Source organism: Elaeis guineensis, chromosome 2 (genome assembly GCF_000442705.2).
Source record: "Elaeis guineensis isolate ETL-2024a chromosome 2, EG11, whole genome shotgun sequence".
NCBI lineage: Eukaryota > Viridiplantae > Streptophyta > Magnoliopsida > Arecales > Arecaceae > Elaeis > Elaeis guineensis.
The window spans coordinates 102,537,780-102,555,622 of NC_025994.2; the positions used below are offsets into that span (position 1 = coordinate 102,537,780).

A 17,843-nucleotide genomic window follows, 5' to 3' on the forward strand; every position below is an offset into this window, starting at 1 on the left:
GCGGCGGCGCGCGGCCCAGGCGCGCGCAGGCCCTCGCGCAGGCGCGGCCCAGGCCCGCGCGCGTGAGCCGGCCTAGGCCAGCGGCCTGCTGGCCCCCTTGCCCCGGTCCACCGTGGATCGGGCGGTCCACGGCGGGGCCTGTGGACCGCGTGGGCGTTTCCCACGCGTTTCTCACGGTCCACGGTACTATTCCATGGATCGGAGCACGATCCAACGGCCCAGGTGGCTTCCGGTCTTGATCCGACGGTCTGGGACGCTGATTTGGCTTGTTTAGGACTCTTAAACCTAATCTAATTAGGTTTTAAGCTCTGTTTAACCCTTTAAAAGGGCCTGAGACGAATAGAGAAGGCAGCGGTTCGGTTTCTCACCGTACGGAGCCGTACGAATCCGAGAAGAGAAAGAGAGGCGAGAGTGCTGATAGAGAAGGAGCAGGAGGCTCCTGGACAACGGTCGCCAGGCTCTTCAGGGGTTCAGGGGGGTCTCCAAGAGAGAGAGAGCTTTTGTGAGGGGAACTTCAGATGAGAGAGAATTGGGTGTACAAGGGTTGAGGGTGAGGTCTCCTCTTGTAAAATTTTTTTTTCATAGTGAAGTTTGCATGCCCCGTGGAGGCGAGTCCTTTTGTGGCTGATCCACGTATTTTGATTGTTTTTCCTTTTGTTTTGTTTCTTCTTTCTTCCTGCTGCATCGCGTGGTACTGAAAGGATCTTGGGAGGTGGTGTCCTGGCCAGACATCCATCCAATATACTGATTTCTAAATCTAAAGATGATCATCTAACAATACGGTTCATCTTACATCATGGACATAAAAAGGGTTATGCTCTTTTCATTCCCCACCACTGTGATTGCCGACTATTCTGCAAACCATGAAGCATGCAATGAAACCAGTAACTGCTAGTCCCCCATGGTTGATGTTTGCTTGTTTGGCATCAACCACTTCAACAAAATTTTTTCAGTAGGAACGAGTGAGAATAGCATTAAATGCCCGGCCGGTGCAAAAATCAGAATACTTCCATTGAGTAAACAATCCACAGGCATCTAATAAAAGTTATATCAGGTGCAACCGGATGAAATAGTTTATAACTTCGACTTTGCAGTTTCCGTGCAAGCAAAACCTGCTGTGAACAGCAACAATTAACGATGAATCTACCAAAAATCCTCTGGTGAAAAATGTAACATATTTATGGCCACAAAAAAGAAAAAGGTGCATGGCAATGCATTTTGGATAATTTGACAGATCCATCCAACATAAATGATATGCATGAGAAATAGATAACACATGAATCTACAGAACAGCTTCACAGATATAGATTGCCTTGTTGTGCCCTGCTAGTTTGCACTGGCTTTGTCTTATTGAGATTAAGTCGCTTTCTCTTTGGTTGCCCTGGTGGACGATGAATGGGACGAGGATATGAGCGTGCACGATTAAAATCAATGCTCTCTACATCAGTTATTGGATGGATTGATCCTGAATATGTTGAGTGATAGCGTACAGTCCTGAAATATCTTGAACAATAATCATAAACAGATTTACCAACATGATTGAAGACTGCAATAGCATGCATGCATGGTAGACCAGAAATCTGCCACCATTGACAAGTGCATTCCCAACTTCCAATGTTAGCGACATAAATTTTATTGCCGCATGCCTCAAACATGGTATAGAAGAACATAACACATTAAGCTTACGGGCCTTTGTGTAACACCCCGGCCCAAATTGGGCCCAGAATCAGCAACAGCCCACAAAAAAAAAAAAAAAAAAGGGAGAAGACTCCCGAAGGGAGTCTTCTTCCTCCGTTCACCGGCTCCCAATCGGAGTCGGAGACAAGCTCCCTCCAGCCCTATTTAAGGAGGAGATCCCTCCTCTCTCCTTTCCATCAAAAATCTCGGGGCAAAATGGCGGCAATCACCGAAAATTTCTCACGGAGACCCATCACTGTGACGTCCAATTTTTCGTCGGAAAAGCTTCGCCGGCGATGGAGGTAAGCCTCCTCCCCTTCCTCTCTCCTTCCCCTTCCTTTCCGTGCCGATGTGCATGCTCGCCGGCGACCGGAGTCGCCGGATTTTATTGCGAAAGAAATCCTTCTTTTTGTCGTTTTTCGTCGCCGGTGGTCACCGCCGACTACCGGTTTGGCCGCCTCTTGCCGCCGGATCACCTCTCCTTTGGTCGTCGACCATCCCCGCGCCGGCTGCGCCGCTGGCCGGCCAACCAATGAGGGGATCAAGATCCCCTGTTTCGGTCAAAAACAAGCCGCGGGAAGGAAAGAAAAGAAGAAGAAGAAAAGAAAAGAAAAGAAAAAGAAAAGAAAAGAAAAAAGAAAAAGAAAAGAAAAAAAGGGAAAAAGAGAAAGAGAAAAATAAAAATAAAATAAAATAAAAAGAAGAAGAAGAGAGAAAAATTTTTTCTCTCTCCTCTCTCTACCTTCTCTCTACATTTTCTCTCTCTAGATTTTTTTCTCTCTTTATGGATTTTATCTCTCTAGTGTCTTTCTCTCTCTGATTTCATCACGGATCCTAGGATAAAATTGAGATGAAAATAAGATGATCCGAGATTGCTCCGAAATTCGTGTGGTAGATCTGATCCCAGTCCAATTCTATTTGAAATTTGTAACACTTGATTTATGTTAAGTCACCCTGATAGGACCTCTGATGATCTTGACCATGATTGCCTCATCGGAAGAATATGAAGATTTCTCTCTCCACTTTCTCGCTCTACTTTCTCTCTCTAGATTTTCTCTTTCTTCATGAATTTTCTCTCTCTAAAAGTCTTATAGATCAGTGGAGAATCTAGATACTTAGGTAAATCCTAATTTTGATTAATCCTAAGAGAGGTCCTCGATCTATGTTATTAGGATCGATTATCGGTAATTTTCTCCATATATGATCTTTATATTTGATCAGGGTTATGAAGAGATGATTGTCTGTAAATGATATCGAGTGGAATATTTTGTTAAAGAATTCATAAATCAAAGAAGAACATTGATTTTTGTGCTTGGATCAGTTACCGGTAAAGGTAAGAATCTCTGTACATGATCATCATTATATATGTTATTTTACCGTTGGTTTTATCTCCTTGATTTTGCATCGTTGGATTTGAGATCGATGAATTTGTTATATCTGAGATACTGTTATTTATTTATGTGATTTTGAGCATGAGTATGTTATATCAATACATATGTATCAGCGATTGATGGCATGATTATATGGGTATGACATATTTATTACATTGCAAAATTTGAATTGATTAATGAAGTCAAATATTTTAATTTTATGAAAATGAAAAGAAAGAGAAATATGGTTTGGACTGGCCTTATCATGTGGATAGCTTGCCAGGAGCTTATGCCTGGGACAGCCCCCACAGGCTTATGTGTAGAAGAATAATATGATCCGAGAAAGATCATGAAGAATCTGATCCGAGAAAGATCATGAATGATTTGATCCGAGAAAGATCATGGCCACTTTGATCCGAGAAAGATCATGAATATTTCGATCCGAGGAAGATCACAGAAATCGATCCGAATAAAAGATCGTCGCATGATCCTGGTAGTCCAAAGCCAAAGCCAAAGCCAAAGCTAAAGCCAAAAAGAAAAGGATTAAAGATGATGTGATAATAGAAGAAAATAGAAAGATAAGATATGAAACAATCGTTGAATAAAATTATTTCACTTATTAACATATGATAATGCATTCTCTTTTGATAAAACAGATAATCTATAAATATTTGCAGTATTCAGGACAGTGAACATCGATTTTTATGTGTTATTGCTTATCTTTATTTTTAGATTATATTATTATATTGGTGTGATATGGAAATTCTTACTGAGCTGTAAAGCTCACCCCCCTTTATCTTTTTTTTCTTCTCAGAGTTACAGGACGTTCATGATTGGCTATGGCTTGGATTTACGGGTGAGCAGAAAGATAAATAGAGTGTCATAGTATTTGATCAGAGAATTGAAGAAATTTAAATTGTAATTATGCAAGATTTTATGAATTATTGTTGAAATTAATTGTTATGGATGTTAAGGTTGTAGTGATTTAATTTGGCCTTGCATATTCTTTAGGGCTTGCTCTAAGGAGTGTGCGGCCATCACGTATCCGATCCGGGTGTTGGGTTCGGAGCGTGACAGAATGGTATCAGAGCTTAGGTTTAAGATCATCAGAGATTATGAAGAGATATTAAAACTTTATGTCAGATCAATAGAATGTGACAGAGTGATATCTGAGCTTAGAGCTTAGGTTATGTTTATTTGGAGACAATGATACAAGTGATTAGGATATGATAGAACAGTACTGGGGCCCAAATCTAAGGCCACTAGGGATTGTCATATAAGTGATATCAAAACTTTGACATTATAATCAATAGAGTATGATAGATAATATTAGAGTCTGAGGTTATAATCATTAAGGATGTAATAGAATGATATTACAATTTAGGTTATGATCATTAGAGAATATGATTTAAGTAGTATTTAAGCTTAAGATTATAATTATTTGAAATTATGACTTTAGTGATATTTAAACTTAGGTTATGATCATGAGGAACATGATAGATATAAAAGAGAAGATTCAATATTTAGATTTCGAATCAGTAGATATTAAGATGAAATTTATGTATAAGTGGCATATGATATCTATAATAAAATTGACAAGTTATATCTTAGATTTCAATTAGTACGGTTGACCTAAGTATGAAAAGAGTTGACCTTAAAATGAAGTGGGAGGTATTGATAAGTTATGTTAAGTATACTAGATGATTTAGAAATGTAAAACTTATATGATTGAAGATCATGATATATATATATATATTTTAATTTCGATGATAATTATCTGAGCATTATGAATTTTGGACTTATCAAAGAAAGTTAAATTAGGATATGGTCTAAGAAGAAATTACATCATATGAGAGAGAAATATTTTTGAACACTGAACCCATAAGAAGTCATATAAGAAACTCAATTTTAAATAAAAAATATATTTGAATTTTTATTATGAGAATATGAGATACACATTTTGGTGAAATCTTTGGTTACTCAAAATATCATATTCTGAATAGGATTCTTTGATCTTTCAAGTTGTATTGAATCTCAAGTCAAAAATTTATTTTTCTAAGTGGATCAAAAGTATTTTGATATTGTTGTTAATTTAAAGAAAAAAAATTATTTTGTCAGAGTATGATATACAGGTTATGATGAAATCTTTAATAATTTGAATTACTATCTGTGGATTAATTTTTTTGTTGAAGATGGTGAAGTGTATTAATTATTCAAGTCAAAGTTTAGATTTTTTTTTAAATTGAACTAAGACATCTTGCTAGTGTTAAATTTTGAATGACTTATACAAGGGATAAGATTTTCTATGGATTTATCGATTAATATTAAGGGTTGTGATGAAGAGAGCTCTATAAGAAATAATCAAGTTGATTCTACTTAAGGATGATGGCTTGAGTTCTTTTAGTTGTCAAGTTAGAATTAATTCTTTTAAAAAGGAAGATTGATTTAGAAATTATCTAAATGATTGTAAAGTAAATCTAAGATTAACTTCAATTAATTTTAGACATGTCGGATTCTTGAAGAGTGATGAAACTTATGCAATGATTTTAAAAATAGAAAGTGGATCAAGATTTAATTTTTATATGCTATACCCGAAGGTAGTAAAGATAAAGAAACTTAAAATTTTGTCCTAAGTCTTATATAAAATTTGAAGGTTGGATCTATCCTGGATTGATCTAACATATTAGGATATTTTATCTTTGATAGACTTATATAATTTGATAAGTTGAGATCAGAGTGCGCAGCAAAAGCGTGATGGTCTGAATTGATTAGAAATATTAATCCTTTAAATCAAAAGTTATGGTGGAATACATTAGTTACAAATAAGGAAGAATTTTATTGATAATGAAAGGATACTATAAATTTTGATCTAATCTGATCATAGCCTGATATTTTTTGTCAGTAGGTTGCTTCATTGTAGATAAGGCCAAGAAATTTTAGATATCTCAAATTTATTAACAGCTTGATAGTTCTGATATTAGTTCAAACTTAGAATGTCCTGACATACATCTCATATTTTTAAAAAATTTAATATTGTTACTTAAACTGATATAGAAGATTGAGATTTTTCTTAAGATGAGAGTCTATATATAAAATTTATTGGAAGATCAAGTGAAGAAAGAAATCGATGATTGTGAAGAGTGCCCGATGTTTGACCTTTATTTATTTTCTATCAAGGGTAGTCTGAGATAATTATGAATTTCGAGTGAAATATATTAGACAAATAACGGTGGTATATTAATACAAGTTTAAAATATTACGGTTCTTCGAAAAAGTTGAGAAATCAATAAGAGAAGATGAATTTAAAATTTCAAATAATTTTATTATAACAAGATCATGAGAAATAAATAATATATAAGACATTATTGTAAGCTTGAGAATGATATGAAGAATGTATACTTTGAAATATATCTCAACAACATAACTTAATTTCGAGGACGAAATTATTTGAAGCGGGGGAGAATGTAACACCCCGGCCCAAATTGGGCCCAGAATCAGCCACAGCCCACAAAAAAAAAAAAATCCAATCGGAGTTGGAGACAAGCTCCCTCTGGCCCTATTTAAGGAGGAGATCCCTCCTCTCTCCTTTCCATCGAAAATCTCGAGGCAAAACGGCGGCAATCACCAGAAATTTTTTACGGAGACCCATCACTGTGACGTCTAATTTCTCGCCGGAAAAGCTTCGCCGGTGATGGAGGTAAGCCTCCTCCCCTTCCTCTCTCCTTCCCCTTCCTTCCCGTGCCGATGTGCACGCTCGCCGGCGACCGGAGTCGCCGGATTTTGTTGCGAAAGAAATCCTTCTTTTTACCGTTTTTCGTCGTCGGTGGTCACCGCCGACTATCGGTTTGGCCGCCTCTTGCCGTCGGATCACCTCTCCTTTGGCCGCCGACCATCCCCGCGCCGGCTGCGCCGCCGGCCGGCCAACCAATGAGGGGATCAAAGATCCCCTGTTTCGATCAAAAACAAGCCGCGGGAAGGAAAGAAATGAAGAAGAAGAAGAAAAGAAAAGAAAAGAAAAGAAAAAGGAAAAAGAAAAAGAAAAGAAAAGGAAAAAGAAAAAGAAAAGAAAAGGAAAAAGAAAAAGAAAAGAAAAAAAAAAGAGAAAAAGAGAAAGAAAAAAATAAAAATAAAATAAAATAAAAAGAAGAAGAAGAGAGAAAAATTTTCTCTCTCTCTCTTCTCTCTACCTTCTCTCTACATTTTCTCTCTCTAGATTCTCTCTCTATTTTCTCTCTCTAGATTTTTTTCTCTCTTTATGAATTTTATCTCTCTAGTGTCTTTCTCTCTCTGATTTCATGACGGATCCTAGGATAAAATTGAGATGAAAATAAGATGATCCGAGATTGCTCCGAAATTCATGCGGTAGATCTGATCCCAGTTCGATTCTATTTGAAATTTGTAACACTTGATTTATGTTAAGTCATCCTGATAGGACCTCTGATGATCTTGACCATGATTGCCTCATCGAAAGAATATGAAGATTTCTCTCTCCACTTTCTCTCTCTACTTTCTCTCTCTAGAATTTTCTCTCTCTTCATGGATTTTTTCTCTCAAGAAGTCTTATGGATCAGTGGAGAATCTAGATACTTAGGTAAATCCTAATTTTGATTAATCCTAAGAGAGGTCCTCGATCTATGTTATTAGGATCGATTATCGGTAATTTTCTCCATATATGATCTTTATATTTGATCAGGGTTATGAAGAGATGATTGTCTGCAAATGATATCGAGTGAAATATTTTATTAAAAAATTCATAAATCAAAGAAGAACATTGATTTTTGTGCTTGGATCAGTCACCGGTAAAGGTAAGAATCTCTGTACATGATCATCATTATATATGTTATTTTACCGTTGGTTTTATCTCCTTGATTTTGCATCGTTGGATTTGAAATCGATGAATTTGTTATATCTGAGATACTGTTATTTATTTATGTGATTTTGAGCATGAATATGTTATATCAATACATATGTATCAGCGATTGATGGCATGATTATATGGGTATGACATATTTATTACATTGCAAAATTTGAATTGATTAATGAAGTCAAATATTTTAATTTCATGAAAATGAAAAGAAAGAGAAATATGGTTTGGACTGGCCTTGTCATGTGGAATAGCTTGCCAGGAGCTTATGCCTGGAACAGTCCCCACAGGCTTATGTGTGGAAGAATAATATGATCCGAGAAAGATCATGAAGAATCTGATCCGAGAAAGATCATGAATGATTTGATCCGAGAAAGATCATGAATATTTCGATCCGAGGAAGATCACAGAAATCGATCCGAATAAAAGATCGTCGCATGATCCTGGTAGTCCAAAGCCAAAGCTAAAGCTAAAGCCAAAAAGAAAAGGATTAAAGATGATGTGATAATAGAAGAAAATAGAAAGATAAGATATGAAACAATCGTTGAATAATATTGTTTCACTTATTAACATATGATAATGCATTCTCTTTTGATAAAACAGATAATCTATAAATATTTGCAGTATTCAGGACAGTGAACATCGACTTTTATGTGTTATTGCTTATCTTTATTTTCAGATTATATTATTATATTGGTGTGATATGGAAATTCTTACTGGGCTGTAAAGCTCACCTCCCTTTATCTTTTTTTTCTTCTCAGAGTTACAGGACGTTCATGATTGGCTATGGCTTGGATTTACGAGTGAGCAGAAGGATAAATAGAGTGTCATAGTATTTGATCAGAGAATTGAAGAAATTTAAATTGTAATTATGCAAGATTTTATGAATTATTGTTGAAATTAATTGTTATGGATGTTAAGGTTGTAGTGATTTAATTTGGCCTTGCATATTCTTTAGAGCTTGCTCTAAGGAGTGTGCGGCCATCACGTATCCGATCCGGATGTTGGGTTCGGAGTATGATACTTTGATACTTCTTTTTGCAACTTCTGCTCCATAGATGGTCTTAAAGTGCTCACCCACGCATTAGAAGACTCACCCCTTGTTTCTATCACCTCTATTAGTTTTCCTCGTATTGCATCAACCATCTGTACTACTGATAACCCCTTCTTTGTTGATATCCAGTTGTTAAACACGTCAATGATATTTGATGAGAAGTGGTCATATCTTGAACCCATGAAAAGGGCATCTGACCAATTTTCATGCTCGCTTGCCATCACCCACTCTGCAGCTTCACCTGATACATTCCTTATGCTTTCAATGGATGCATGAAAATCTTCAATTGTGCATGCTTCAGCAGCACAAATAAAATCATTGACCATTGCAACCTTTAACTGTTGTGACCGTGATCCCTTCCTCAACTCTCCCTTAAAATCCTCAATAAGATGTTGCAGACAATAGCTGTGGTGACTATCCTCAAACACCCGAGGCACAGCTAAATCCAAGCCCTTTTGCCTATCAGACACAAACGTAATGATACGAGAAGTAGTGACAACATATTTCAACTGCCCTAAGAACCAAACCAGCTATCATAATTCTCATCCCCTACTACGGCAAATGCAACTGAAAAGATAGCATCATCTCCATCAACCACAGCAGCAGCTAATAACTTAAAACTGGTTAGTTGCCTTAATGGAATCCTATCAAGAAAAAGGAGAGGGTGACAACCATGCTCAAAACCATGGAAAGAAGCATGAAATGACACAAAAAAGGCGACGGAATTTTGAATCAAGTGATGCAGATAAAATGGCAACACTGCCCGGGTTAATTTCCAGTATCCTTTCACAGAACCAAGGCAACTGGCTATATGTCTCTTTAAAAGTATCATATAGCTCTTTCTGAGCAACTTCCCTTCCTCACCAACTTCTCCTTCAGAATACTTGTCAGCCATTGCCTTGTTGCTCGCCGTTGACCATCTTTGCGATTTCCTCTACCACATGTATGCACGTCATTCATCTTCTTGATCACAAATTTCTGCTTGCGAGATGACTCAGATACATGCAACCGCCATGGACAATTCTCCTCACTGCACTTTACAGTCACACGTGTGCTTTTTTTCTCGATAAATTTGTAAACAAAACCTGTACTGATGGCATACTTGCACGACTGAGCATGAAAGTCTCTAACATTATCAAATTCTTGCCCCACACCTATGATAACGTTGTCCCGAAGCGTAGTTGAATTAAGCAGTCTAATCTTCAAGAATGGCTAGAGTGGGGACTAGGGGTGCAAACGAGCCCAATTATCCATGAGCTATTCTAGCTCAACTCGACTCAGTTATTATCGAGCTCGAGTCGAGCTTGGGTAGTAAGATACTCGGCTCGAAAGCTCGTGAGCCTACTCTAATTTATATATATTTTTAATAATATTATTTTTATTTATAATATATATATTAATATATATATATTATTAGTAGACTAAAGCTCGATTTCGAGCTCGAATATAATTCGTTTGATATTCAAATCGAATCGAGTCGATTTTGAGTTTTGCCTATGTTTCATCGAGCTAAGCTCGAGCTTGAAATATTAAGGCTCGGTCGATGTCGAGCCAAATTTTGAGTCCCAATATTTTGAGTCGAGTTGAGCTCGAGCTGCCAGCTATTCGATTCGGTTCGGCTCAATTGCATCCCTAGTGAAAAGGATTATTCATGAAACAAATTGAGAAAACATTAATCCAGACAACATCAAAAATATTGACTACAACAAAATGTTTACCAAAAAATAGTTTTGTAGAACATAAAGGATAAATGAGGGCTATCGCAGGCAAGATCTGCCATGGAGGAAAACTTATTGAGGAAGAGCCAGCTATGGTGTATCTCTGTCAAGACAGATTCCTGGCAGAAGAAATATAAAGCAAACCATATAAATGATAGAGGCTTATCACACTAGGTGAAATACTAGCTGCTTGGAGATACCAAAAGGAAACAGAACTGCCTGCTATTCAACGTGAAAACTTAAAAAAAAAAACGCACACACACACAAAAGATTACAAAGAAGTTACAGAAACACCAATATAATAAACTCAAATTGTAGAGAGACTTTGGAATGCCCTGGTACTAGAGAGAACTGAATGTAGCACTGATTTAGTTGCTACCTCAAGTGGTTTAATCCAATAAACTTGCGAGCCAAATATTTTGCAAGAAAGAACCAGAGTATGAAGGCATTTGAATAGCTGAGGAACGAAAAAGCTTGATGGTAAAATATGGTGGGAGTCGACCACAAGCACAAAGTTATATTTCACTAATGTAGGGAAAAAATTGAAATGGAAGTTCAATTTTTTTATATCCTTTTGAATTTTCTCGCGACTTTTTTTCGTTGCACCTCTAGATTTGTCAAACCAAGTTCAAAACCAGCAAACAATCAGGACCGCCCCGTGCTTGTAGTCACTTTCAGCTGTTCCCAAAAGAATGCCACTTTCAGCTCCGCTGGCCAAAATTGAATTGAACTGCTGGCAGCAACCTATTTCCTATGAAAGAAAGCAAAAAAAAAAGAAAGGCTTGAAGGCTTCAATTTAGCTGAAAAGATCCAATCCGAGCCGCCCCGTGCGGCTAGTGGCAGCAGAAGCAGAAAATCAGCAAGCCGAGATTCAAGTCAGATGCAGCTTATATAACAATGTATTTTTGAAGAATTTGGACATTGCGGTGAAGAAAAATTAGGTTTTTCCCTATCTATCTTTCCATCACCAAGAACACTAACTAGCTACTTTGCTCCTCTCGTCCCACCCTCGGTTATTCACTGTCATCGATCCGTATCAAGAATGATAGGGTTTTGGATAGAATTAAGATTCCAGGAAGGGCCAGGGTACAAGGGAGGGTCAGTGTTTCGATTAAGATCCAGCCTATGCGTGAGGTTACAGTCTACATCGTCGGGACAGGTTATGCTTAGGGTCTCCAAAGGAAAGAAAGAAAGACAGAGAGAGACGAAGAGAGAAGAAGGGAGACTGGGAGAGGAAGAGAGCGAATAGTGGAAGGAGGGAGGGAGAAGGAGGGGACATACCTGGGGTTGCGGAGATGGCCGGAGAACTTCGGATGGCAGTACCGATCGAACGTCATGTTGGTGGATATCTGGTCAGGACATCATCTTTCAGGATCTTTTCGATACCGCGCAATGCAGCAGGAAGAAAAAAGAAATAAAATAGAAAATAATCAAATATATAGACCAGCCAAAAAAAGACTTATCTTTACGAGACATACAAACTTTACTATGAGAAAAAAAAAATTACAAGAGGAGATTTCACTTTCAACCCTCGTACACCCAATTTCTCCCTCACAGGAAGTTCTTCCTCACAAAAGCTCTATCTCTAGAAAGACCCTCCTAAACCCCTGAAACGACCACTGTTCGCTGTCCAGGAACCCTGCTCCTTCTCCTCTCGATACAGAGTCTGCTCTCTCTCGCTGGATCGGGTTTCCTGGGTCTTTGGCTTGACGAAACCGCGCCCGACCATGTCCCACCCTTTTCTGTCCGTGATCAAGGCCATTTTAAAGGCTTAAAACCTAAAAACATTATGAAAAGGAGTCTCACAGCACTCCAAAATCCTTTTAGAACCGTCAGATCTCGATCGACAGCTTTCAGAGCCGTCATATCACAATCGATCCACGAAATAGTCACCACAGACCGTGGGAATCGCGAGAAAAACACCACACAGTCCACGGTGGACAGCAAGAAACCGAGGGGAAATGCCCCCTCGGTCCACAGACCAAGCCATGCACCGCTCGATCTATGGTGGACCGGGCTATGGGCTCCCAGGCGCGGGCTTGCATGGGCCTGGGTCGCGCCCGCGCGCTCGTGTGCCCGGGCCTGGGCTGCGCCAGCGCGTTGGGCCGCGCACTGCTGCGCCTGGGCCACGCACCGCCGCAGCACCCGACCGCGCCACCTGTCACGCTCCGAATCCAAAGTCGGTTCGGATATATGATGGCCGCATACTCCTTAGAGCAAGCCCTAAAGAATATGCAAGGCTAAAAATAATTCTTTACAACTTCAACATCTATAATATCTAATTTCAATAATAACTAGTAAAACTTGCATAATTATAATTAAAATTCTTTTAATCCTCTGATCAGATATCATGATATTCTATTTATTCATCTGCTCACCCGTAATTCAAACTATAGCCAATTATGAGCGTCCTGTAACTCTGAGAAGAAAAAGAAAGATTAAGGGATGTGAGCTTTACAGCCCAGTAAGAATTCTTATATCACACTGATATAATAATATAATCTGAAAATAAGAATAAGCAATAAAATATAAAATTTCATATTCAATATCCGAAATAATTCAAATATCTATAAATTATTTATCTTGTCAAAAGAGATGCATCATCATATATTAATGGATAAAATACTTTTGTTCAACAATTGTTTCATATCTTATCTTTCATTTCTCTTTTGATTATTATATGATCTTTAACCTTTTTTTTTTTGACTTTGGACTAATCAAGTCTATACCTCAGTCATCATCCGAATCAATTTTTACTTAAAAGCCTTTCAAGACTGTCCCAGGATGAGCTCCTGGCCGGCTGTCCCACGTATGAAAGTCCGTGAGAGGCTGTCCTAGATATAAGCTCCTGGCGGGCTCTCCCAGGCATGAGCTCCTGGCCGGCTGATCCACGTATAAGCCAGTGGGGGCTGTCCCAGGCATAAGCTTCTGGCGGGCTGTTCCACATGACAAAACTAGTCCATACCATATCTCTTTTTTTCATTTAATCATTATATGTTGATTTCATCAAATCAATTCCAACTTACATTATTATCAATTTAGATATGTCATATCTATATAATCATGCCATCAATCTCTGATACATATATATTGACATAACATACTCATGCTCAAAATCATATAAGCAAATAATGGTATCTCGGATATAGCAAATTCATCGATTTCAAATCCAACGATATAAAGCCAATGATATAAGATCAACGATAAAATAACATATATAATAGTGATCATGTACAGGGATTCTTACCTTTATCGGTAATTGATCCAAGCATAGAAATCAATGTTCTTATTTGATTTATGAATTTTAAAAATAAGATATTCCACTAGACATCTTATACAAACAATCGTATCTCTTCATGATCCTGATCAAATATAAAAATTATATATGAAGAAATTATCGATAATCGATCCTAATAACATAAATCCAAAACTTCTCCTAGGATTATCCAAAATCGAGATTTGTCTGAGTATCTAGACCCTCCATTGGTCCATAAGACTTTTAGAGAGAGAAAATTCATGAAGAGAGAGAAAATTTTATAGAAAAAAAAATTTTAGAGAGAGAAAATACAGAGAAAATCTTCGTATCCTTCAAATGAGAAAATTATGATTGAGATCATCAGAGGTTATATCAGGGTGATTCAATATGAATTAACTATGATCGATATTATAAATTTTGAATAAAAACTAGATCGGGATCTAATCTACTGTACAAATTTTGAAGCAATCTCAGGTCATCTTATTTTCATCTCAAGTTTATCCTAGGGTCCGTGATGCAATCAAAGAGGGAGAGAAAGATCCTAGAGAGATAAAATCCATAAAGAGAGAGAAAAGGTCTAGAGTGACAAAATAGAGAGAGAATCTATAGAGAGAAAGTAGAGAGAAGGTAAAGAGAGGAAAGAGAAAAGAGAAAAAATGCTCTCTCATTTTTTTTTTCATTTCTTTTCTTTTTTTTTTTCTTTTTTCTCTTATTCTCTTCTTTCTTTTCTCCTCTCTCTCTCTTTTTCTGGTCGAACAGAGGAGGGACACGAGAGGAAAAGGGGGGTGGCTTATGCTCTAACGAGGTGCGGTGGCAGCACGACTGGAGGCCCAACAACGGCAACCGATGGTGGTGGAGCCAGAGATGGCTGACGGTGAGGTGCGGTCGGTAGAAAAATTAGAAAAAATCAGAAAAATAGTGGACCGCCCCCTTTCTTAGAATTTTTTCGATCATTGGCCGATCACTGGCGGACATGGCCTTCGAAGAAGGAGGCTAGGGAGGTAGGGATCCAAACCTAAGGATGAGATGCCGCAAACGACGACGCTGGTGGTCGGAAAAGAGGAGGAAAGGGCCCGACCGAAATAGAGCGAAACAGAGCAAAACAGAGGTTCAATTTTTTCATGAATTTTCCTACGATCCCGACGGTCGGTGAGGGTCTAAAGCCATGGAGAGAAAAGAAAGAGGGAGAGGAAGAAAAGTTGGAGCCTTATTTGAGCTCTGGTGGCATCTCCAACCTTCGATTTCTGACGAACACAATAATGGGAGGCTGCAGCTTCCACAGAGAAAAGAGGAGGAATCAAGCTTGAAGATCGCTGGTGGAGTTTCTTAAGAGAAGGAGAAGACTTATTTACAGAGAGCCCTAGGGCCCCGGTGGTCTTAGGACTCCCATTTCGTCCGAAATTCATCGGAGAAGAAGACTCAGATCGGGAGTCTTCTTCCTGTTCTCTCTCTCTCTTTTTTATGAGATTTGGGCTTCTAGATTTTGGGCCTAGTCCAAGGCCCAAATGAGTCGGGTGTTACATTCTCCCCCTTCAAATAATTTCATCTTCGAAATTAAGTTACGTTATTTTAGATATATTCTAAATATATATATATATACATGCATCATATCATTCTCACGCTTCCAATAATATCTTACATATTATTTATTTCTCATGATCTTATTATAACAAAAATTATTTGAAATCTCAAACTCATCCCTTCTTATTGATTTCTCAACTTTTTTGAAGAACCGTAATATTTTGGACTTGTATTAATATACCATAGTTATTTGTCCAATACATTCCACTTGAAATTTATAATTATCTCAGACTGTCTATGACAGAAAAATAAATAAAGGCCGAACATCGAGCACTTTTCACAATCATCGATTTATTTTTTCTTTTGACCTTCCAACAAATTTTATATATAGACTTTCATCTCAAGAAAACCTCAACCTTCTATATCAGTTCGAGTAACAATATTAAATTTTAAAAAATATGAGATCTATGTCAAGACATTCTGGGTTTAAACTAATAACAAAACTATCAAGCTGTTAACAATAAACTTGAGATGTTTAGAATTTTTTTTGGTATTATCTGCAATGAAATAACCTAATGGCAAAAATTATCTGACTATGATCAGATTAGGTTAAAATCTGTAGCATCCTTTCATTATCAATAAAATTTTTCTTTATTTACAACTAATATATTCCATAATATCTTTTGATTTAAAAAATTAATATTTTTAATTAATTTAAACCACCACACTTTTGCTGCGCACTCTGATCTTAACTTATCAAATTATATAAGTCTATCAAAGATAAAAATATCCTTGTATGTTAGATCAATCAAAGATAGATCCAACTTTTAAATTTTATATAAAATTTAAAGTAAAACTTTAAGTTTCTTTATCTTTACTATCCTTTGGGTATAGCACATCAAAATTAAATCTTGATCCACTTTTTATGTTTGAAATCATTGTATAAGCTTCATCACTCCTCAAAAATCTAACATGTCAAAAATTAATTGGAGTTAACCTTAGATTTATCTTACAATCATTTAGATAATTTTTAAATCAATCTTTCTTTTTAAAAAATTTAACTCCAACTCGAATAAACTAGAAAAACTCAAGCCAACATCCTTATAAGTAGAATCAACTTGATTATTTCTTATAGAGCTTTCTTCATTACAATCCTTAATATTAATCGATAAATTCATACAAAATCTTATCCCTTATATAAGTCATTCAAAATTTAATACTAGCAAGATATCTTAGTTCAATTTAGAAATTCGAACTTTGACTTGAATAATTAATACACTTTACCATCTTCAATAATCATAAAAAAAATTAAGAAAACTAATCCAAAGATGGTAATACGAATTATTAAAGATTTCATCATAACATATATATATTATATTCTAATAAAATTAATTTTTTTATATTTAATTTAATAATAATATCAAAATACCTTTGATCCACTTAGAAAAATCAATTTTTGACTTGAAATTCAATGCAACTTGAAAGATCAAGAAATCAGATCCAAATATGATATTTTGAATAATCAAAGATTTTACCAAGATGTATATCTCATATTCTTAAAATAAATTTCAAATATATTCTTCATCAAAAATTGAGTTTCATATATGACCTTCTATAGATTCAATGCTCAAAATATTTCTCTCTCATATGATAAAATTTCTTCTTAGACCATATCCTAACTAACTTTCTACTGATAAATTTAAAATTTGTAATGCTCAGATAATTAATAATAAAATCAAAAAAATTATCATGATCTCCACCTATATAAGTTTAGCATTCCAAAATTATCGAGTATACCTAACATAACCTATTAATACCTCCCATTTCATTTCAGGATCAATACTTCTCATACTTAGGTCAATCTTATTAATTGAAATTCAATATATACTCGTCAATTCTATCATATACCATCTATGCATAAATTTTATCATAGTATCTATTAATTCAAAATCTAATTATTGAATCATTTCTTTTATATCTATCATGTTTCTCAAGATCATAACCTAAGTTCAAATATCACTAAAGTCACAATCTCGAATAATTATAATCTTAAACTTAAATACTGCTTAAGTCATATTCTTTAGTGATCATAACCTAAACTCTAATATCATTCTATCACATCCTTAATGATTATAACTTTAAGCTCTGATATTATCTATCATACTCTATTGATTATAATCTCAGAGTTTTGATGTCATTTATGTCACAGTCCCTAGTGACCTTAAAGTTTTGATACCACTTAAGTCATATTCTCTGATATCATTCTGTCATATCCTAATTATTTATATCATAGTCTCCAAATGAACGTAACCTAAGCTCTAAGCTCAGATACCACTCTGTCACATTCTATTGATCTTACATAAAGTTTTGATATCACTTCATT

At 36.3% G+C, this 17,843-nt stretch overlaps 1 protein-coding gene across 1 annotated transcript; it reads right to left on the reverse strand.

Moving 5' to 3' along the window:
- Positions 1 to 1,295: 1,295 nt before the first annotated feature.
- LOC140855351 (uncharacterized) lies at positions 1,296 to 9,860 on the reverse strand. The gene is made up of 3 exons (XM_073251234.1): positions 9,493 to 9,860; positions 8,944 to 9,424; positions 1,296 to 1,580 (listed from the first exon to the last, which is right to left on the reverse strand). Exons 1-3 carry the CDS (start codon positions 9,858 to 9,860, stop codon positions 1,296 to 1,298), a joined length of 1,134 nt encoding a protein of 377 aa, XP_073107335.1.
- Between the last annotated feature and the right edge of the window lie 7,983 nt (positions 9,861 to 17,843).

What these genes read in the sequence shown, in the direction of transcription:
- LOC140855351 (XM_073251234.1), bottom strand. Translation starts at nt 9,860, where the DNA reads ATGGCTGACAAGTATTCTGAAGGAGAAGTTGGTGAGGAAGGGAAGTTG. An exon ending in GATGAGAATTATGATAGCTG is followed by an intron (nt 9,425 to 9,492) that starts GTTTGGTTCTTA and finishes TGTGTCTGATAG; the next exon opens with GCAAAAGGGCTTGGATTTAG. An exon ending in AGCAGAAGTTGCAAAAAGAA is followed by an intron (nt 1,581 to 8,943) that starts GTATCAAAGTAT and finishes CAATGGTGGCAG; the next exon opens with ATTTCTGGTCTACCATGCAT.